Here is a 19,292-nt window from a genome sequence, read left to right on the forward strand (position 1 = left end):
CGAGAAGCTCGACGCGAAGAACGCGTGGCGCTGCGGCGGCTGCTCCGAGCCCGTGCGCGCGACGAAGCGCCTCGGCGTCGCCGCGGCGCCCGAGGCCCTCGTCGTGCACCTCAAGCGCTTCGACGCGCGGGGCCGCGTCGCGCGCAAGGTCGACGCGCACGTCGCCTTCGGCGCGCGCCTCGAGCTCAAGACGACGGACGGCGGCGCCGCGTCCTACGGCCTCGTCGGCGTCCTCGTCCACCACGGCCAGTCGACGCACAGCGGCCACTACACGGCCTTTTGTCGGACGCGGTCGGGGGCCTGGTCGTCCTTCGACGACGACGCGGTCCGCGCGTGCGCGCTCGCCGACGTGCTCCGCCAGAGGGCCTACATGCTCTTCTACGCGCGCGACACGCGGCCGCCGGAGCAGCTCGTGTCGCGGGAGCGCGCCGCGAGCATCGAGAGCAACAACCCCATCGACCTGCCCGAGCCCGCGCCGGCGCCGCCGGCGACGCCGACGGTCGTCTCGGTCGTCGCCATGGACCTGCTGACGGGCCGGCGGCGCCTGCTCGCCGCGCGCGACAAGGCGCGGAAGCGCGTCGTCGCCGTGAGCCACGGCTACCCGCGCAAGCTCGCCGTGGGCAAGCGGCGGCGGAAGCGCCTCCGGCTCTGCGTCGTCGACGAGGACGAGGAGGAGGAGGAGGAGGAGGAGGAGGCGCCGAAGGCGGCGCGGGAGGCCGACGCCTCCTCGGACGACGACGACGACGGCGACACGACGGCGGCCCTGGGCCCGCTGTCGCCGCGGCCGCCCTTCTCGCCGCGCGTCCGCGGCCCGAGCCTCGACATGCCGCCGCCGGGCCCGACGGAGTCGCCGAAGGCGCGGCCGGCGATGCCGCCGCCGCTGCCCCTCGAGGCGGCGCCCTCGAACCACACGGTCTGGGGCGGCTTCGAGGTCGGCGGCTGGGACGACGACGACGCCGCCGCGGCGCCGCGGCCCAGGCCGAAGCCGAAGAAGGCCAAGACGGGCGCCCGCTACGACGCCTGGGACCGGTCCCTCGACGCGCCGCGCCGGGGCAACTGGGACGACTGAGGCTGGGGGTTTGGGGGTTTATCATCGTTCCGCGGTGCTGGTTCTTTACGAGCTCTCCTCCTCGCAGGGCATGCCCGCACGCGCTGCGGCGAAGTCTGCGGCGCCTGCGCACGCCTGAACTCGAGGACGTTGACGTCGTTGCTGCACTGACTGTCGGCGCCTAGCGAGATCCTAGCGAAGCCGCGGACTCGGGTGCACAGCGTCGCGACGCGCCCCCAACGCCCCCTTGACGTCTTCGCCCCTCTCCCACGACGCTAAGAAGAACCATGTTCGACCCCGCTAACGTGAACAAGAAGAAGGAGAAGCGCGTCGCCATCCAGTGAGTGCCCCCCGCTTCCGCCGCCCGGCCGAATCCCTGACCTTTTTGCGTAGGCGCGTGTCCCAGTGGGTGCGGCAGAAATTACCGCCGAACTTCCGGCAGCTCGCGGCGAACCCGCAGCAGCTGCGCATCGACGTGCGCGAGATCGTCTGCGGCGACCCGGCGTGTTCGCCCATCGACACCGTCGTGTCCTTCGTCTTCGACAACGCGATCCGCGGCGAGATCGGCTTCCCCTTCGAGGTCGACCACATGCAGCCCGCGGACCTCGAGGAGGAGGGGTCGATGCCGCCGCCGGAGGTCCTCGAGGACTGGCGCCGGGGCCGGTCGACGCCCTGGCCGCCGGCCCCCGCGCCGCCGAGCGACGACGAGCTCCGCTTCGTCATGGGCCAGGCCGTCGAGTGCTGCGTGGGCAAGGGCGTCTGGCAGCCGGGGACCGTCGTCGCGCTCTGGTACAGCGAGGCCGGGTTCCCGCCGGGCTTCTTCGCGCCCTACCAGATCGAGACGGACGACGGGCGGCTCATCTTCGCGCCGGAGGACTCGGACCGCTGCGTCCGAGAGCGCGCCGGCGCGCCGGCGGCCCCGGCCCGCAAGTCGAAGTCGCCCGTGAGGCAACAGGAGTGGTGAGGCGCCGTCGTTTTAACGCGCGACCGTCGTCGTTTTTGTTTGTGTCTTCTTTTTGGTTGGAGAGGTTCTTACCTGGGTGCATCGGGCTAGAGCATCGGGCATGCGCTGCAGCTGCGCGAATCTGCGCGAGGTGCTGCGCGAAAGTCTGCGCGCCGCGGCCGCCGCGCCGCGGAAGTCCGGCGCCGCGGCGGCACATGCGGCGGCATCGAGTCGGTGGTGAAGGAACGCACGCCAAGTGCTCGGCTCCGAGGTCCTTGAGGACGCCGATAACAACAGTCGGTCTCGCACGACGCGCGCGGGCAGCAGAACTTCCCCCCCGGGCGGGCGGCCATGGACGGGCTTCAGTCGACGCTGCGGCGTCGGCGGCGGGGCCCCGCGACGGCCCTGGCCCTGAAGCGATCGACGGCGCGGCGCGGGCTGCGCGTGCGCACCTGGGTGCTGCGGAGCAGCCTCCTCGTGCTCGCGGTCTTCCTCGTCTCCATCACCATGGTCGGGAGCGAGGCGCGGCGCCGGCTCGGCGGCGACGACGACGACGACGGCTGCTGCTCGGGGAGCGACAAGGTCCGCGCGGACCCGCGGTGGCTCGTCGTCTTCTACATCGGAGGCATCACGTACATGTTCCTCGCGCTCGCGATCGTCTGCGACGAGTACTTCGTGCCCGCCCTCGAGGAGATGGCCGAGGACATGCACATGTCCCTCGACATGGCCGGCGCGACCCTGATGGCCGCGGGCGGCTCCGCGCCGGAGCTCTTCACGTCGTTCGTCGCGACGTTCAAGCGGTCCGACTTGGGCTTCGGCACGATCGTCGGGTCCGCGGTCTTCAACATCCTCTTCGTCATCGGCGTCTGCGCGTCGGCCGCGCCGGCGCCCCTCGTGCTCACCTGGTGGCCCCTGCTGAGGGACTGCACGTACTACGCGATCGCGCTCGGCGCGCTGACGTTTTTCTTCGCGAACTCGGACCCCGCGGTCATCCACTGGTACGAGTCGCTCATCCTCTTCCTCATGTACTTTGGGTACCTGGCGGTCATGGCCCAGAACAAGAACCTGCACTACGCCTTCATGAAGCGCGTCATGGGCAAGTCGGACGCGGAGTGCCGCGCGGAGATCGCCGAGGCCGACGACGAGGCCGTCGAGCCCGAGGCATCGCGCGAGGTCGAGGAGCCCGCGACGGGCGCCAAGCCCCGGCGCGCGTCCCAGGTCAACGCGCGGTCCAAGGCCCTCGCGGGCCGCTTCCGCGCGGGCGTCTTCACGATATTGACGGAGCGCAAGACCGTCTTCGAGATGGCGGGCATCGCCGCGGTGACGCGCATCGTCGGCGACGCCAACGAGACCTTCGACGGCATCGACGCCGACGCCAGCGGCAAGATCGACCGCGACGAGCTCGAGGCCTTTTTGCGCAAGGAGGGCTGCTGCGACGAGCAGCTCTCGCCCGAGGCGATGGCGAAAGCCGTCGAGGACATGGACGGCAACGGCAACGGCGAGATCACGCGCGAGGCCTTTGTCAAGTGGTACTCGACCTGCGAGGCCCAGGTCCTCGCGGAGACGCGGCGCTGCTGGGACATGTTCGACCTCAACGGCGACGGCCGCCTCGACGCGTCCGAGGTCGTCCACGTGCTCAAGCAGATGTCCGGGGACGACGACGTCGACGAGGACGGCGCCCTGAAAGCCATCGCGGAGATCAAGGACGGCGCGCGGGCGTCGGGCGTCGAGACGGCGGGCATCGAGCTCACGGACAAGGGCGCGCCCCTGCCCGCGTCGACGGACACCGTGGGCTTCGACGAGTTCAAGGCCTGGTTCGCCACGTCCGAGTTCTTCCAGGCCAAGTCGAGCCAGACCAAGGCCGTCGTCGAGGCCGCGGGCGACGAGGAGGACGGCGAGGGCCTGTCGCTGTCGTGGCCGGCGGACGCGAGCCCGTCCGGCAAGTTCTTCTTCGTCGCGTCGTTCCCGCTCGTGGCGCTCTTCAAGGGCTCCATGACCTGCCTCGGGCCCTACGCGCGCTTCGTCGTGTCCATCCTCTGGATCGGCATCTTCTCCTACTTCATGGTCGAGTGGGCGACGGTCGTCGGCGACACGCTCGGGATTCCCTCCGTCGTCATGGGGCTGACCTTCTTAGCGGCGGGCACGTCCGTGCCGGATTTGCTTTCGTCGGTCATCGTCGCGCGCCAGGGCCACGGCGACATGGCCGTGTCGTCGAGCGTGGGCTCGAACATCTTCGACGTGCTCTTCGGGCTCCCCGTGCCGTGGCTCTGCTACGCGATCTACCACGACGAGCCCGTGCTCGTCTGCGCGGGCAACCTGGCCATCTCCATCATGGTGCTGATCGGCATGATCTGCCTCGTCGTGGGCATGATCAACTACAACAAGTGGCGGATGACCAAGTCCATGGGCAACGCGATGTTCGTGTCCTACGGCTTCTTCGTCGCGCAGGACCTCATCCGCGTCTTCCTGCCCAACGTCTTCGGCGGCGACTGCTAGGCGGTCATGCGAAGACGAGGGGGCGCGGCGCTCCTGTGAGCCGCGCCCCCGCCTTTTTTGCGGCTCGCCGGCCGCCGCCGCGGTCCCCCGCCCCTTGCCCCCGACTCGCCGTCCCCCCTTCGCCGGGCGCCGCTCCCGGAGCCGGCCGCCCGATGCCCCCCCCTCTCGCGCCGCCCCCGCTTCCCCCTATGCCGCTCGCGCGACGCACCCCGCCCCATAAACCACCGTCGCCGCGAGTGCTATAGGGGACGCCCTCACAAGTCGAACCTCGGTCCGACGACGCGCGTCACAACGCGGCCTCGGCGGCCCGCGCCGCGAGGACCGCCTCGCGCACGACGGGGCCGATGAAGAAGTGCCAGCCGCTCAGCACCGCGAGGAACGCGAGCCCCGCCTGGTCCTTCGGCTCGAGGCAGCCTTCGCCGAAGCCAGGAGGCCGCGCGTCCTCGTCGGAGTCCTTCGCGCGCGACGCTGTGCGCCGCCGCGCGCGCGCGTTGGGTGACGAGGATTCCTTGGCACGGAGCGCCGTGCGTTGCCGCGCGCGCGCGTCGATCAGCGCGGCATCGGACCGTAAGTGCTGCCGACTGGTCGAGGGCATGTGAAGCGATGTAGATGGACTGCGGCGGCTGCTAAAGGCGCTCGCGCCGCAGACGACCATCAATGCGACCCAGCGCGTCATCTACGGACCCCGGCGCACTGCTGGAATGGAGCGCTCCCGTTGTGAACGCGAAGGACACGACGCTCGACGCTTTGGTTGACCAGGGCTTGCACTCGATGTTGATTTTGCCACAGGCGATGTGCCACTCTAAGGCTGCTAGCCGCCGCACTTTTGCAGCAATAAGCTGCCAGCAATCACAGAACACGCACTCGTGACACCGATGCCCAAATCCAAGAAAGACAAGCAGGGCGCCGCGCGCTTCGAGACCTACTACGCCTTGCAACACATCGTGCCCGACAGCGAGTGGCCGACCTTCCTCAAAACGCTCGCAACGCCGCTCCCCATCACGTTCCGCATCACCGACGCGACGCACGACGGCCACGCGGCCTGGCTCGAGGCCGAGGCCGCGCGGCTCGGCGCGACGCGGCTGCCGTGGTACGCTTGCGGCGCGTCGACCGCGTGGACGTTCGCGGGCGAGTCGCGCCGGGGCCTCCGGGCGGCGCGCGACGCCGCGCGCGACGCGGCGCTCCGCGACTTCCTCGTCTCCGGCACGACGAGCCGGAACCTGTCGCGGCAGGAGGCCGTGTCCATGGTGCCCGCGCTGCTGCTCGGCGCGGCGCCGGGCTGGGCCGTGCTCGACGCTTGCGCGGCTCCCGGCAACAAGACCGCGCAGCTCCTGGAGCGCTGCGGCCCCGGCGGCCTCGTCGTCGCCAACGACCTGTCCAAGAAGCGGTCCTACGCGCTCGCGTGCCACTGCGCCGCGCGGCTCGGCGTCCGCGCGGCTCGGCTCGTCGTCGCGTCCGGAGACGCGGCGCGCTTGCCGGGGCCGGACGGCCGCTTCGACGGCGTGCTCTGCGACGTGCCCTGCTCCGGCGACGGCACGATCCGCAAGGCGCCGCGCGTGCGCGAGGCCTGGGCCTGCGACGGCGGCGACAGGCTCCACGGGACGCAGGTCGCGATCGCGCGGCGCTGCGCGGCGCTTCTGCGGCCCGGCGGGCGCATGGTCTACAGCACGTGCTCGTTGAACCCCGTCGAGAACGAGGCCGTCGTCGCGGAGGTGCTGCGCCTCGAGCCCACGCTCGAGCTCGCGGCCGCGGCGTCGCCGCTGCCGGCGCGGCCGGGGCTGACGACGTGGGCCCCTTGCAGGGACGACGGCGGCGGCGTCGCGCGCCTCGACGACGACGGCGGCAGCCGCTTCCCGCCGAAGCAGGACGCGCCGCCGCTCGAGCGGTGCCTGCGGTTCCTGCCGCACGACGGCGACACGGGCGGTTTTTTTTGCGCCGTTCTGGAGAAGCGCGCGTCGGCGACGCCGCCTCCGCCGCCGCCGCCGCCCCCGGCGCCGCCTCTCGTCGACGGCGCCTACCGGCCCATGGGCGCCGACGCCTGGGCGGCGGTCGCCGACTTCCTCGACCTCGCGGCGGCGCCCGGCCACGTCATGGTCCGGTCCGAACACGGCGAGGCCGCGTGGCTGCTGAGCGACGAGGCGCGAGACGAGGCGTCGCGGCTCCAGGCCGCGGGCCGCGCCGTCGAGCACGCGGGCGTCAAGATCCTCGACCGGCGCGGCGGCGGCGCCGCGGGCGGCATGCCCCACCGGCTCTGCGGCGACGGCGTCGCCGCGCTCCTGCCGTCGCTCGGCGACAAGCGGCGGCTGAGGCTCGACGCGGCGGCCTACGCGGCGCTCCTGGAGGACGGCCGGACCGCGGCGCCGGACGACGTCGGCGTCGGCTCCCTCGTCGCGACGCTCGGGGACGGCGAGCTGCCGATCGTGCTCTGGAAGGGCGCGCGACGGTCCGCGTCGCTCATGAGCGCCGCGGACGACGTCGCGCGGCTTCGCGGCGTCCTGGGCCGACGACGAGCGGACCAGGCCCGGTGCGTCCTGTCCTAACGCGTTACGTGTCGAAGAAGTAGGGCGGGTAGGGCAGGCCCGAGTTGAGCGGCGGCTTGATGCGCTGGCGCACCTCGAAGGCGCCCTCGTCGACGGCCTTGAGCCCGCCGTGGACGGCGACGTCGGCGGCGTTGCGCAGGCCCACGTCGAAGGCGCTCGCCGCGCCCCGGTCCGCGGCGGAGTTGACGAGGCGGTTGCCGCGGACGCCGTCGAAGACGAAGGCCGGCCGGTCGTCGTTGTGCGCCGCGCGCACGTCCCACTTCTCGAGCGTCACGTCGACGGCGTTGCGCACGAAGGCGCCGAAGGCCGGCGACGGGCCGACGTTGCGCTCGACGTAGGACTTGGGGTTGTGCGCGGGCTCCCAGAGCTTCATCGCGGCCTCGCCCTTGCCCCAGACCTCCGCGCGGACGTTCGTGATGGAGATCCGCGGCCCGAGCGGGTGGTTCTCCAGGGCCTCGTAGGCGGGCACGGACCGCTTCGAGCCCGACGTCCACCGGCCCTTGGCCAGCCCGTCCAGATGCGTCGAGTAGTTGTAGGAGTAGCCCTTCCACGCGTTCGGCGCGGACACGTTGTGCGCGAGCACGTTGTTGATGGACACGTCGGAAATGGTGCCGATCCACTCGTCCATCACAACTTGAGCATCGCCGATGCCCGGCCGCCGCAGGCGCGCGCCGACGACGATGAAGGCCAGGGCCTGCACGTTCTGCGCGCGGATCCGCTCGTAGCGGACCCGGGAGATGTGGGACCCGTCCATGGTCACGATGGACATGGCCGCCTTGGCGGCGCCGAGCACCGTCACGTTGTGGAATAAGATGTCGGAGATGTTGCCCACGGTCTCCGAGCCGATCTGCAGGCCGTTGCACTTCTCCGAGCGGACGACGGAGTTCGTGACCTGGACGTCGTACATGGGCAGGACGCGCCGCAGCGCCCAGTCCGACTTGAGCGCGATGGCGTCGTCGGAGCCGCCGCGCACGTGCAAACGGTCGAGCTTGACGTGGCGCGACGAGATGACGTTGACGCCGTCGCGGGCCGCGGCGACGTCGACGTGGCGGACGACCGCGTGGGACGCGTTGTTGAGCAGGAGCGTGATCCAGCCGCCGCGGGCGAGGCGCAGGGGCTCGCCGGCGCTGCCGTGGATGGCGACGTTCTTCGACGACTTGACGACGATGAGCTTCGTCGGGTAGTTGGTCGCGGGGTCGAAGCGGCCGCCGACGGGCTCCGTGTGCGGGATCTCCGACCGGCCGTCGACGGCGCCGCCGCCGCGCAGCGTCACGTTCTCGCAGTCGTGGATGAGGATTAGAGCGTCGTCGAGGTTGCTGTGGCCGTAGTCCTGGAACCGGTCCTGGTTCCAGGCCTGGGCAGGAAAAGGGTGCGACATGCCCAACGTCAAAGGCTCCTCTCTCGGTCGTTTTCCGCTCGTTTCGGCTGATTTTTGGACGAGCGATCATCTCTCGGAGCGCTCTCGAAGCGTGGATGCTAGTTCCGAAACGCGCGCGCGCGGAACACTCACGTTGAAGCGACGTTGCATCACCCTGTTCCGGCCCTGGTTCCAGGCCGTCTTCTTCCGCTTCCTGTAGAAGTCGGCCTCGGGCCGCGCGTAGCGGCCCCGCTTCGCCTTGATGGCGAGCAGCGCCGCGGACGCGCGGATCTCGAGCACGCTGTGGCTCCGCAGGCGCACCGTGCCGGAGAGGTAGGAGCCCTTGCGCAGCACGACGTGGTCGCAGGCGCCCAAAGCCGCGGTGATGGCCGCCGTGTCGTCGCTGACGCCGTCGCCCGCGGCGCCGAAGGCGCGCGCGTCGCAGTAGGCGTCGCTCGCGGCGATCGGGAGCAGCAGGAGGATTACGAGCAGCATCGCGCGCTATCTCCGAGGCTGCCCAGCCGCATCGCGATTCATATTTTTTTGCATCGAGAGCATTTTGCAGCGCGGCACCTTGCCGTTGTTTTGACGTGAGATTGCTGTGGCGATTCAAGTGCCGCCATTGCCGCCGTCGCGCAAGGCGCTCCGACCGCGCTGCTGCGTCGCCCTGCGGGCGCTCCGACCGCGCTGCTGCGGCATGGTCGCCTGGCCGAGTCGCGAGGAGCTCAACTGCTGGATTACGCTCCAGCTGGCCATCAGCGGCTCCGGCGTCCTGCCGCTGCCGCACTGCTTCGCCGCCGTGGGCGTGCCGCTGGGCGTCGCCTGCTGCGTCGCCGTCGCGCTGCTCAACGACGCGACGACGCAGTGGCTGCTGGCGGCGGCGGCGCCGCTGCGCCTCGGCGAGCGCGTCGCGCGCAGCTACAGCGACCTCGCGGCGCGCGCCAACTTCTCCGCGCGGACCAAACTCGCGGTCGAAGCGTCGAGCGCTATCCTCCTCTTCGGGTCGCTCGCGGCCTGCCTCGCGGCCGTCGGCGAGAACGCGGCGCGCGCCGTGCACACGGCGTCGGGCTGGCGCGCGGCGGCGGAGGCGCGGGTTTTAGCGCCGGCGGCCGCGGGCCTCGGCGCGGCCGCGGCCGGCCTCCGCGCCTTCGACGACATGGCCTGGACCTCGGGGCTGGGGCTCCTGTTCCTCGCGGCGCTGCTCCTCGCCGTCGTCGGCGCCTGCGCCGCGACGCTCGGCGACGGCGGCGCGCCGCCGCTCGCGCCCGAGTCGTGGGCGGAGCTGCCGTCCGCGGTCTCGACGCTCGGCTACTCGCTCTACGTCGGCCCCATCGCGCTGTCCATGGTCGACGACCGGCCCGGGCGCCTGGGCGTCGTCGCGCGGGCGACGCACGCCTGCTTCCTCACGACGACGTTGATCTACGTCGTCCTCGGCGTCGCCGGCGCGTCGTGGCTCGGGCGGGCCACGCCCTCGGACGTGTCGACGGCGTTCTCGCCGGGCGTCCGCGGCGGCGCCTGGGCCGCGAATTTCGTGCCCGGCGGCACCGTGCTCTACCTCGCGCTCGCGACGGCGCCCATGCTGAACCCCCTGCGCGATTCCGTCGCCGCGCTCGCGGGACGGGAGGTCACGGACGGCGCGGTCACGGCGGCGGTGCTGGCGCTCGTGGTCCTGAGCGTCGTCCTGGCGTCGACGCTCGAGTCGCTGCTCATCTTCTCGCTCTCGGGGGCGACGGGCGTCTGCGTGACCTGCTACGTCGTCCCCGTCGCGTGCCTCTGGTCCATCCCGCGCGACCGCGACCCGAGGGACTACGTCGGGTACCGGCGGTCGAAGGCGGCCTTCCTCCGCGACGTTGTGGGGCCGGGCCTGGCCCTGTTCTTCGGCGTGAGCTTCTCCGCGCTCACCGTCGTCCTCGCGGTCCTGCAGACCGCCGAGTCGGTCGTCGTCGCCGGCGAGGCGTCCCTGGGACCCGAGGAGGGCTAAACATCGCGCGTTACCTCGCGGCGGCGCTCGGGCGCCAGCGGGCGTCGTCGGCCGCGGGCGCGAGGACGAAGAGCCAGCGCGGGAAGTAGAAGCTCTTGGGCCGGCGGCCGAAGAACTGGATGATGGAATTGATCAAGGTTACCTTAGCTAGCGTCGGTGCTTGAAGCGTCTTTCTTGCGAGCCGGCTTGGTTACTTTCGTACTCATAACTGACTCAGCCCCCGGGCCGCCACATGGCCGCGCGCGCCGCGGCGACGAGGTCCGCCGGCCGCGGGAGCTTCGTCGCCGTGCCCGCGTCGTAGGCGTTCGCCGCGACGGCCGCGGCGACGCGCGCGGAGACGTCGCGGATGTCGGCGAGGGGCGGGTAGACGCAGCCCTGGGCGAGGCGGTCGTCGGCGACGGACGCCGCGAGGGCCGTCGCGGCGGCGTACATGTCCTCGTCCGTGACGCGCGTCGCGCCCGCGAGGACCGCGCCGAGGCCGATGCCCGGGAAGCAGTAGGCGTTGTTGCCCTGGCCCGGCACGCGGACCGAGCCGTCGGGCATGGTCACCGCGTCGAAGGGCGACCCCGACGCGAAGACGGCGCGCGGCGCGGCCGCGTAGCACTCCGCGGCCGTGCACTCGGCCTTCGAGGTCGGGTTCGACAGCGCGAAGATGACGGGCTGGTCGTTGAGTCGCTGCATGGCCTCGAGGACCGCCGCGTCGAACGCGCCGGGGACCGCGGCGACGCCGATCAAGGCCGTCGGCTTCGCGAGCTCCACGGCGTCGAGGAGCGTCGCCGCGCCGCCGACGTCGCGCGCGTAGGGGGCCTTGTGGACCGCCAGGTCGCCGCGGGCGCTCGTCACGAGGCCCTGGCTGTCCACGAGGAAGACGCGCTTCCGCGCGTCGTCGAGCGCCTCGCCCGTTTCGCGCGCGACGGCCTCGGACACGAGATTCGCGATGCCGACGCCCGCTTCCCCGGCGCCGAAGAACAGGAACGTCTGGTCCGCCAGAGTCCCGCCGGTGATGCGCAGCGAGCTCAAAAGCCCGGCCAAGACGACGGCCGCGGTCCCCTGGATGTCGTCGTTGAAGCAGCAGCACTCGCTTCGGTACTCCTCGAGCAGACGGAACGCGTTCGCGTTCCCAAAGTCCTCGAACTGGATCAACACGTTCGCGCCGTAGAGCTCCTTCGCCGCGTCGACGAGCTCGCGGACGAGCGCGTCGTAGTTGGCCGACCGGTCGCGCGGCCGGCGCGCGCCGACGTACGACGGCGACTCGCGGAGCTCTTCGTTGTCCGTGCCGACGTCGAGCGCGACGGGCAGGCAGCGCGCCGGGTCGATGCCCGCGCAGCAGGAGTACAACGCCAACTTCCCGACGGGGATGCCCATGCCGTGCGCGCCCAGGTCGCCGAGGCCTAAAATCCGCTCGCCGTCCGTCACCACCACGACGTCGACCGCGTCGCGCGCGGCGTTCTCGAGCGCGGCGCGCACGCCGCCGAGGTCGTCCAGGGTCACGTAGACGCCGCGCGGGCCTGCGTGGTGCAGCTCGCCCCAGCGCTGGCACGCCTCGCCGACCGTCGGCGTGTAGACGATGGGCATGACCTCAGCGGTGTGTTCCAGCAGAATCGCCTGGTAGAGCGTCTCGTCGCTGTCCTGGACGTGCTGCAGGAACTGGTACTTGTCGATGGCGTGGGCGTGGCGCCGGAGCGCGGCCATGGCGTGCTCGACGCGCAGCGCCAGCGGGATCTCGCCGTGGGGCAGCAGGCCGCGCAGGTGCGCCGGGCGCGGCACCGGCGTCGACGTGCCGCGGTTGAGCCACGGCGTCTTGAGCTCCTGGAAGCCATTGCGAGTTTCGCCAGCTGCGAGCAGCAATAGCCATGCAGCTGCGGCGAGCGCGCGCCTCGCTGGTGGCGCCTTCATCGCAAAATCGGATGCAATAAATCGAGTGGCAATTTGAGTGCAAGTTGGCCAGGTTGCAGTGGCTGGCGCGCGGCTAGGCCGGCCTGCCGCCGTCATCGCGCGCACGAATCATCCGTCGCAGCGCGCGAACGCGTCGCATCGCCATCGCTGCGCCAAAAAACGCAGCGATGTGGCGCTCTGCCGCTTGCCTGCTTCTGTGCTGCACCAGCCACCATGCCCTGCGGTGCAGCGACGCGCGACGAGCACCGCGCGGCGCGCCGGAGTCGTCGCGACGAGCAGCACCGCGCGCGCTGGCGGTGCGCGCGGGCGGCGCGCCGGAGTCGTCGAGCGTGCTACTCGTCGTCGCCGCGGCGCTCGTCGACGAGGCGCATCGAGTGCTCATGGCGACGCGCGCCGTCGACGGCCGGGACCTCTGGGAGTTCCCGGGAGGCAAGGTCGACGCCGGCGAGACGCCTGAAGCGGCCCTGGCGCGCGAGCTCCGCGAGGAGCTCGACGTCGTCGTCGACGCGACGGCGTCGTTCGAGCCCGTGACGTTCGCGAGCCGATCGCTCGGCGCGCGGCACCTCCTCATGCCCCTCTTTCTCGTCGACGCCTGGACCGGAACGCCGCACGCGCTCGAGGGCCAGCGTTCCATCCGGTATTTTGCCGCTGACGACCTCGACGCGCTCGACGCGGCGGACGTCGTCGCGGCGGACGTCGCCATGCTTCCCGTCGTCGCCGCGCGGCTACGGGCGCGCGTTACGTGATCTTAGACGTCCGGACGTCGTCGCGGCGGACGTCGTCCCGGGCGCGCGCCACGTAATCTTACACGCCCTATGTACACCCGCGCTACTTGGGCTTGGAGAGGACGAGCGCGGCGACGACGGCGCCCGCGAGGAACGCCACGGCGTGCGTCTCATCAATCTCGTCGGGGACGAAGCGCGCGAGGCCGGCGGGCAGGTACTTGCAGAGCGAGCGCCGCCAGTGCGGGCTTGCCGCGAGCAGGCGGTCGAGGTCGCCCTTGAGCTCGACGACGTCGTCGACCTCCTCGCGCGTGAGCACGTCGTCGGCCGCGGTGACCTTCGACCGAGTCCGCGACGCGACCGAGTCCTTTGCGCCGCGCCGCGCCGCGGCGTCGGACTTGGCGGCGCCGCGGCGCATGTCGGCGTCGCGTTGGCCGCGCTTCTTCCACCACTCGTCGATCAAGCTGGACGTGCTGCTCGCGTTCGAATCCGCGCGGGGGCGGCCCTGGTGGGCCTCGTAGGCCGCGTATTCTTCTTCGTCGGAGGAGGACTTGTCGCCCTTCTTGGGCGGAGAAACCGCGGAGAAGAGCCCGAAGCTTCCGGCCGGCGACTTGCGCCCGGCGGCGGCGACGTCGAGGGGATCGATGGGGTGAACTCGCGTGGACATAAGCAGCTTCTACGAGTGCGTTTTGAGGCGTCGGGAGCGGTCGAGGCGGTCGGAACCGTTTGAGATCTGAGCCCTATCGGCGGCGTCGAGCCGTCGATTCAACGTCGTCTGCGCCATCTCACACCTTGACGTCGACTTGGACGATGGAGCCCTGAGTGAGATGCTCAAACGCCTCGCGCTCGCCGCGTGCCTCTGGCGCAGCGCGCTGCCGGAAAACGCGGAGGACCGCTGCGCGCACGTCGCGTTCGAGGACGTCGCCTTCGCCGCCGAGTTCCTCCGGTCCGAGGGCGTCGACGCCACGCCCGCCGGCTGGCCGAGTGCGCGGCGGCGCGTGCTCAACTACGACGCCCGCGCCTGCCCGGACCCGGCGGCGCCCTACGTGGCGACGGGCTTCCGGGCGCGGGACCGGCCGCGCAAGGTCTTCGGCGTCGGCCTCAGCAAGACGGGCACGACGTCGCTCCACAACGCCTTGCTGAGCGTCGGCTTCTCGAACAGCGACATGGCCGACGAGTTCTGGCCCGCCGTCGTCGACGCGGCGAGCGAGGCCGACGTGTTGGAGTTCTGGGCCGGCGGCGAGGCGGCGCGCCGGGGCTCGGCGGTCGCCGCGCGGACGAAGCGGCTCTTCGCTCGCCATACCGGAGGCACGGACCTGCCGACCGCGGCCTTCGTCGACGAGCTCCTCGCGGCCCACCCCGACGCGTTGTTTGTGCTGACGACGCGGCGCCTGGACGACTGGGGGCGGTCGGCCTTCCAGCAGTTCTCGCGGCCCATCCGGGGGACGACGATCGGCCGGAATCGCGCGTCGGCCTTCGGCGCCGTGGCCTTCGACGCGCACCTCTACCGCAAGCGCTACCTCGAGCACTACGCCAAGGTCTTGCGGTTGATCCCCTGCTGCCAGCTTTTAGTGATGGACGTCATGCGCGGCGAGGGCTGGGAGCGGCTCGGGCCGTTCCTGCACCTCGACCCGAAGAGGGCGCCCGCGGGCGCGTTCCCGTGGATCAACCCGGGCATCTCCGGCGGGCCGGACCTGACGAAGCGGCGCGCCGCGGCGGACGTCCTTTTTGTGAAGGGCGACGAAGACGGCGACGGCTTCCTCGCCTTCGCGGAGCTCGAGGCGCTCCTTGCGACGCTGCCGCCGCCCGTGATGCCGCGCGTCGCCTACGACAACTGGACGACGCCCCTCATCGAGCGCCACTGGGAAAAAAGCTACGCGGGCCTCGCGACGACCCAGCGCGACGCCCGGGGCATGGACCGGACCTCCTTCTTCAAGTTCTGCATGCGCCTGAACCTCGTCGGCGGCATCAACGTGGGCCGGGGGAAGAAGCGGCGGCCCGGCTAAGAAAAAGCGAGTTTAAAAACGAAGGCGACTACCAGTAGCAGAGCTCGACGCCGTCGTCGTCGTCCTCCGTGTTCGAGCAGACGCAGGCCGTGTTGACGAGCGGCGTCGCCGGGTCCGGGAACCACTTGCTCCAGCGCGAGTTCGCCCACTCGATCATGAGGTCGACCTGGGCCACGAAGTCCTCGGCCACGGTCGACGACATGAACATGTAGAGCGACCCGTTGATGACCTTGTAGTCCGACGTCGAGATGGGCGGCCCCAGGTTCGACGCGTTCCAGTAGAAGCCGTCGGACTCGTACTCGGTCGCGATGCCGTAGGAACAGAAACCGCCGTACATGGGCAGGTAGTCGACGGGGTTCGCCCGGAACGTGTCCCGGTTCGTCGCGTTGGCGAAATAATAGAGGAACCCGCCGAACTCCGCCTGGAACTCCGCGGAGCCCTCGGACACGGAGCCGCTGCCCGAGTCGGGGAAGTACGTCGTCACGTCCATGCCCCGGAGCGCGGGCTCCGTGAGCGTGCTGCAGTTGCAGCCCTCCGTGCAGGCCGTGCGGTGGAGCGCCTCGCCGGTTAGAGCGTCGAAGACGCGGTCGTCGTCGCTGAACGCCGGCGGCCGCGCCGGCGGCTGCCGGTCCGCGGGCCTTTCGACGTCGTCGTCGTCGCCGCCCAGCGCCTCCAGCGCCTGGGAGACGCGGTCGTGGACGGGGTCCCGGTACTGGTAGGCGACCTCGGCGTCGCGGCCGGGGGCCGCGTTCCAGACCCACTGGTCCGCGCCCATCAAAGAGGCGTCGATGCCCGTCTCCGCGAGGCTCGAATTCACGGTCACGTAGTTGAGGCAGTGGTCCCAGGCGAAGGAGTCGTAGACGTAGGGGATGTGGGCCGCGTAGGTCGGGTTCGCCGGGTTGAGCAGGTCGCGCCACGCGACGTTCGTGAGGCCCGACGAGTTCATCGCCGGCGCGCCGTCCAGCTCGTAGTCGAACCAGACGAGTTTGTAGCCCGCCTTCTGGCCCGGGCAGAGGGGCGTGTTCGCCGTCGCCTTGGACTGCCCGGGCCAGGTCATGTCGCTAAAATTGCCCGAGAGGGCCTTGCGCTGCCAGAGGCGCTCCACGGCGACGTGCGTCGCGAAGAAGGCGACGTCGTAGGGCGAGTTCGACCCGAGCATGTCGCCCGTCAGCACGTCGACGCAGACGTCCTTGAGGATGTCGAGCTTCGCGGGCTCCGGCAACGACTCCAGGTAGTCCCGGGCGCTGCGCTCGTGGCGGTAGCCGTCGAGCGTGATCTGCAGGAACCGCTGCCACGTGTAGGTCGAGCTCACGTTGTTCGCGCCCTCGTGCTGGAGCATGTGCTCGACCTCGACGCAGTGGCAGGAGCACTCGTCCTGGGCCATGCCGAGGCACTCGCCGCGCGCGGGGCACGACTTGAGGCCGTCCATCCAGAGGTTTTTTTGCACGTCGCTGCTCTTCGACTTGATCTGCTCGACCCAGCCCGCGTTGTCGACGTGCTTCGACAGGTCGCCGAAGGTCTCGGAACAAGAACCAAAAGCGCCGCCCGTGAAGACGTGGACCGTGCCGTGGGGCGACACCTGGAGGTTGACGACGTAGTCCTCGAACGTGTCGTACAGCCGCTGCTGCGCGATGAACGACGTGCAGTCCGGGAACTGGGCGTTGTTCGCCGTGCCGCACATCTTGCGGCTGCGGACGAGGGTCGGCTCGGCGCGCATGTTCCAGGGGGACCGCAACAGGCCGAAGGAGTTGCCGAGGTGGCGCTCGGCCACGCCCGTGCGGTCTTCGGTGAAACCCGCGAGCTCGCCCTCGTCCACGCCCTCGTCCATGTCGAAGCGGAAGCCCGCGCGCCAGAGCTGCTCGCAGACCTCGACGTCCTGGCCGACGCAGGACGCGAAGCCGTGGGTTTTGAAGTGGCCCTTGAAGCCGCTCTCGTTGAGGAGCTTCGCGGAGATGACGGGCACCTCGGTGTAGGCCCAGGCGCCGTCGCGGATGACGCCCGTGTCCGGGTCCGCGCTCCCGAAGTAGTCCGCGCTCCAGATCGGCGACTCCCAGAGGTTCAGCAGGTCCTTGGACGTCGAGAGCCGGTCGCCCGTCGCGTCGTCGCGGTCCGTGTAGAGCCACCTGGGCAGCAAAAGGGTGATTCACCTTCGCTTCAACGTGAGTGTTCCGCGCGCGCGCGTTCCAGAAAAAGCATCCACGCTTCGAGACCGTTCCGAGAGATGATCGCTCGTCCAAAAATCAGCCGAAACGAGTGGAAAACGGCCGAGATCGGAGCCTTTGAAGCTGGGAATTTCGCTCTCTTGTGCTGCCCTGAGAGCCACTTGTCGATGGAGTAGTCCCAGTAGGGCAGCGACACTTCCGGGTCGATGGACTGGAGGGACTGCTCGAGCATGTTGCCCAGCGCCGCGTGGGCGTTGACGAAGGCGTAGCCCGTCTGGCCGTGGATGAAGTCGCACTGGTCGTTGCCCGCCAAGTCGTTGTGGATCAACGTCAGGTGGTCGATGTTCTTGAAGCGGTCCCCGTACAACGCCTGGCCCTCGACCGTGCTCAGCGACCAGACCTCCTTGGCCGCCATGAGGAACGCGAGGCGGTCCCGGTCCTTGAGGCCGCGGACCTCGCGCCGGACGTATTTCGCGTAAACCGTAAAACGGTGCGTCGTGGCGGTGCCGTCGACGGTGCCTTCCACGCTCAACGCGTGGACGCCCGTCTTCGTGTAGGTCACGGTGATCGACGGCCCGTCGACGCCGTCGTTCGGGTTCGCGTAGGGCCCCGCGGTCCACGCGTACGCCGCGCCCGCGACGGAGTTCTCGATCGTCAGCGACGTCGTCTTGTGGGGCTCGACGAGCAACGCGTCGTCGATGCCGTAGAGGAAGGGGTACTTGTCCGTCTCGCAGGGCCCGTACTCGTTACTCACGGCGATTCGGATGTCCACGGGGTCCACCAGGGTTTGTGTGTGCGGCCTCGCGACCAGCGCCGCGAGCCGGGCGCGGCTCGGCCCGGCGACGCGCAGCCCGAGGAGCAGGGAGCCGCCCAGCGTCGCCACAAAAAGGCCGGCGACGCCGCGCCGCCGTCGCGTCGGCGCCGCCAGCGGCCCGGCGGGCGCCGTGGCCCCGTACACCATCACGACGATCGTCCTTGGAAGCGAGGAGATACGGGCAGCTTCAGAGACGGAGAGGCAGTACAACATGGTCCGTGAAGGTGAAGCGAAGGTGAAGCGCGACGCGATGACTTGTGCAACTCTGCGAGCCGCGGTGGTCGTGGCCGCGGCCTGCGCCTTCGGCGCGCCGCGGTCGCCCCGCGCGTCGGCGCCGCTCCGGTCGACGGAGGCGGAGGCGGGCCACCTGTTGGGCTTCGGCGACGCGGACCACGTCATGAGCACGCTCCAGACCATCAACGCGCGCTGCGCGGCCCTCGCGGAGACGCGCGACGCGGCCTACGAGAGGGTGCTCTGCGAGCGCGTCGCCGCCGTCGACGCCGCCGTCGGCGCGCCCATGGACGTCGCGAAGCGGCTCCGCGCGGACGCGGCGGGCGATAGCGTGGCGATCGCCGCCGAGTTCAAACGCGCGAGCCCGTCCAAGGGCCCCATCAACGTCGACGCGGCCATCGCCGACGTCGCGTCGCTCTACGCGTCCGCCGGCGCGTCCTTGATCTCCGTGCTCACGGAGCCCGACTGGTTCCAGGGCTCGCTCGACGATTTGTACGCGGCGCGCGAGGCGGTCCACGGGCTCGGCGCGCGGCGGCCCGCGCTGCTGCGCAAGGACTTCGTGTCGCGGCCCGTGCAGGTGCTGGAGGCGCGGGCCTACGGCGCGGACTGCGTGCTGCTGATCGTCGCGTGCCTCGAAAAGTCGGAGCTCCGCGCGCTCGTCGAGGCGTGCGCGGCGCAGAACATCATGGCGCTCGTCGAAGTCCACACGGAGGCGGAGATGGCGTTGGCCCTCGACTGCCCCGGCGTCGAGTGCATCGGCATCAACAACCGCAACCTGCACTCCTTCAAGCTCGACATGTCGACGACGGAGCGGTTGATGAGTTACGCGCGATCCCGGGGCGCGTCGGAGGACCTGGTCTTCGCGTCCCTGAGCGGCGTGTCCATGCGCTCCGAGGTGGTGGCGCTCAAAGACGTCGAGTGCGTCCTCGTCGGCGAGGCGCTCATGCGGAGCAGCGACCCCGCGCGCCTCGTCGCGGAGCTGAAAGGGACGGTCGAGGCCTCGGTGTCCGTCGCCGACGAGGCGACGCGGCCCCTGGCCAAGGTCTGCGGCGTCACGTCCGTCGCCGACGCGTTGGCCGCCTGCCGCGCGGCGCGA

At 70.8% G+C, this 19,292-nt stretch overlaps 5 protein-coding genes across 5 annotated transcripts; 3 read left to right on the plus strand and 2 right to left on the minus strand.

Annotated features, from left to right (window-relative positions):
• Nucleotides 1–2,597: 2,597 nt before the first annotated feature.
• Nucleotides 2,598–3,059, plus strand: AURANDRAFT_6661 (hypothetical protein; the record flags this gene model as incomplete). The annotated part of the gene is made up of 1 exon (XM_009039890.1): nucleotides 2,598–3,059. A coding segment is annotated over one exon (462 nt), but the record flags the coding sequence as incomplete, so codon positions are not given.
• A 951-nt stretch (nucleotides 3,060–4,010) lies between these two features.
• AURANDRAFT_15393 (hypothetical protein) lies at nucleotides 4,011–4,433 on the plus strand (the record flags this gene model as incomplete). Its single annotated transcript, XM_009040001.1, has 1 exon — nucleotides 4,011–4,433. A coding segment is annotated over one exon (423 nt), but the record flags the coding sequence as incomplete, so codon positions are not given.
• A 2,598-nt stretch (nucleotides 4,434–7,031) lies between these two features.
• AURANDRAFT_65242 (hypothetical protein) lies at nucleotides 7,032–8,879 on the minus strand (the record flags this gene model as incomplete). Its single annotated transcript, XM_009040038.1, has 2 exons — nucleotides 7,032–8,381; nucleotides 8,538–8,879. 2 exons carry the CDS (start codon nucleotides 8,877–8,879, stop codon nucleotides 7,032–7,034), a joined length of 1,692 nt encoding a protein of 563 aa, XP_009038286.1.
• A 1,699-nt stretch (nucleotides 8,880–10,578) lies between these two features.
• AURANDRAFT_59151 (malic oxidoreductase) lies at nucleotides 10,579–12,057 on the minus strand (the record flags this gene model as incomplete). Its single annotated transcript, XM_009040037.1, has 1 exon — nucleotides 10,579–12,057. The coding sequence occupies one exon, from the start codon at nucleotides 12,055–12,057 to the stop codon at nucleotides 10,579–10,581; it is 1,479 nt and encodes a 492-aa protein (XP_009038285.1).
• Nucleotides 12,058–18,533: 6,476 nt separating this feature from the next.
• Nucleotides 18,534–19,184, plus strand: AURANDRAFT_5512 (hypothetical protein; the record flags this gene model as incomplete). Its single annotated transcript, XM_009039883.1, has 1 exon — nucleotides 18,534–19,184. A coding segment is annotated over one exon (651 nt), but the record flags the coding sequence as incomplete, so codon positions are not given.
• Between the last annotated feature and the right edge of the window lie 108 nt (nucleotides 19,185–19,292).

This window comes from Aureococcus anophagefferens (genome assembly GCF_000186865.1).
Source record: "Aureococcus anophagefferens unplaced genomic scaffold AURANscaffold_13, whole genome shotgun sequence".
NCBI classification, from domain to species: Eukaryota; class Pelagophyceae; order Pelagomonadales; family Pelagomonadaceae; genus Aureococcus; species Aureococcus anophagefferens.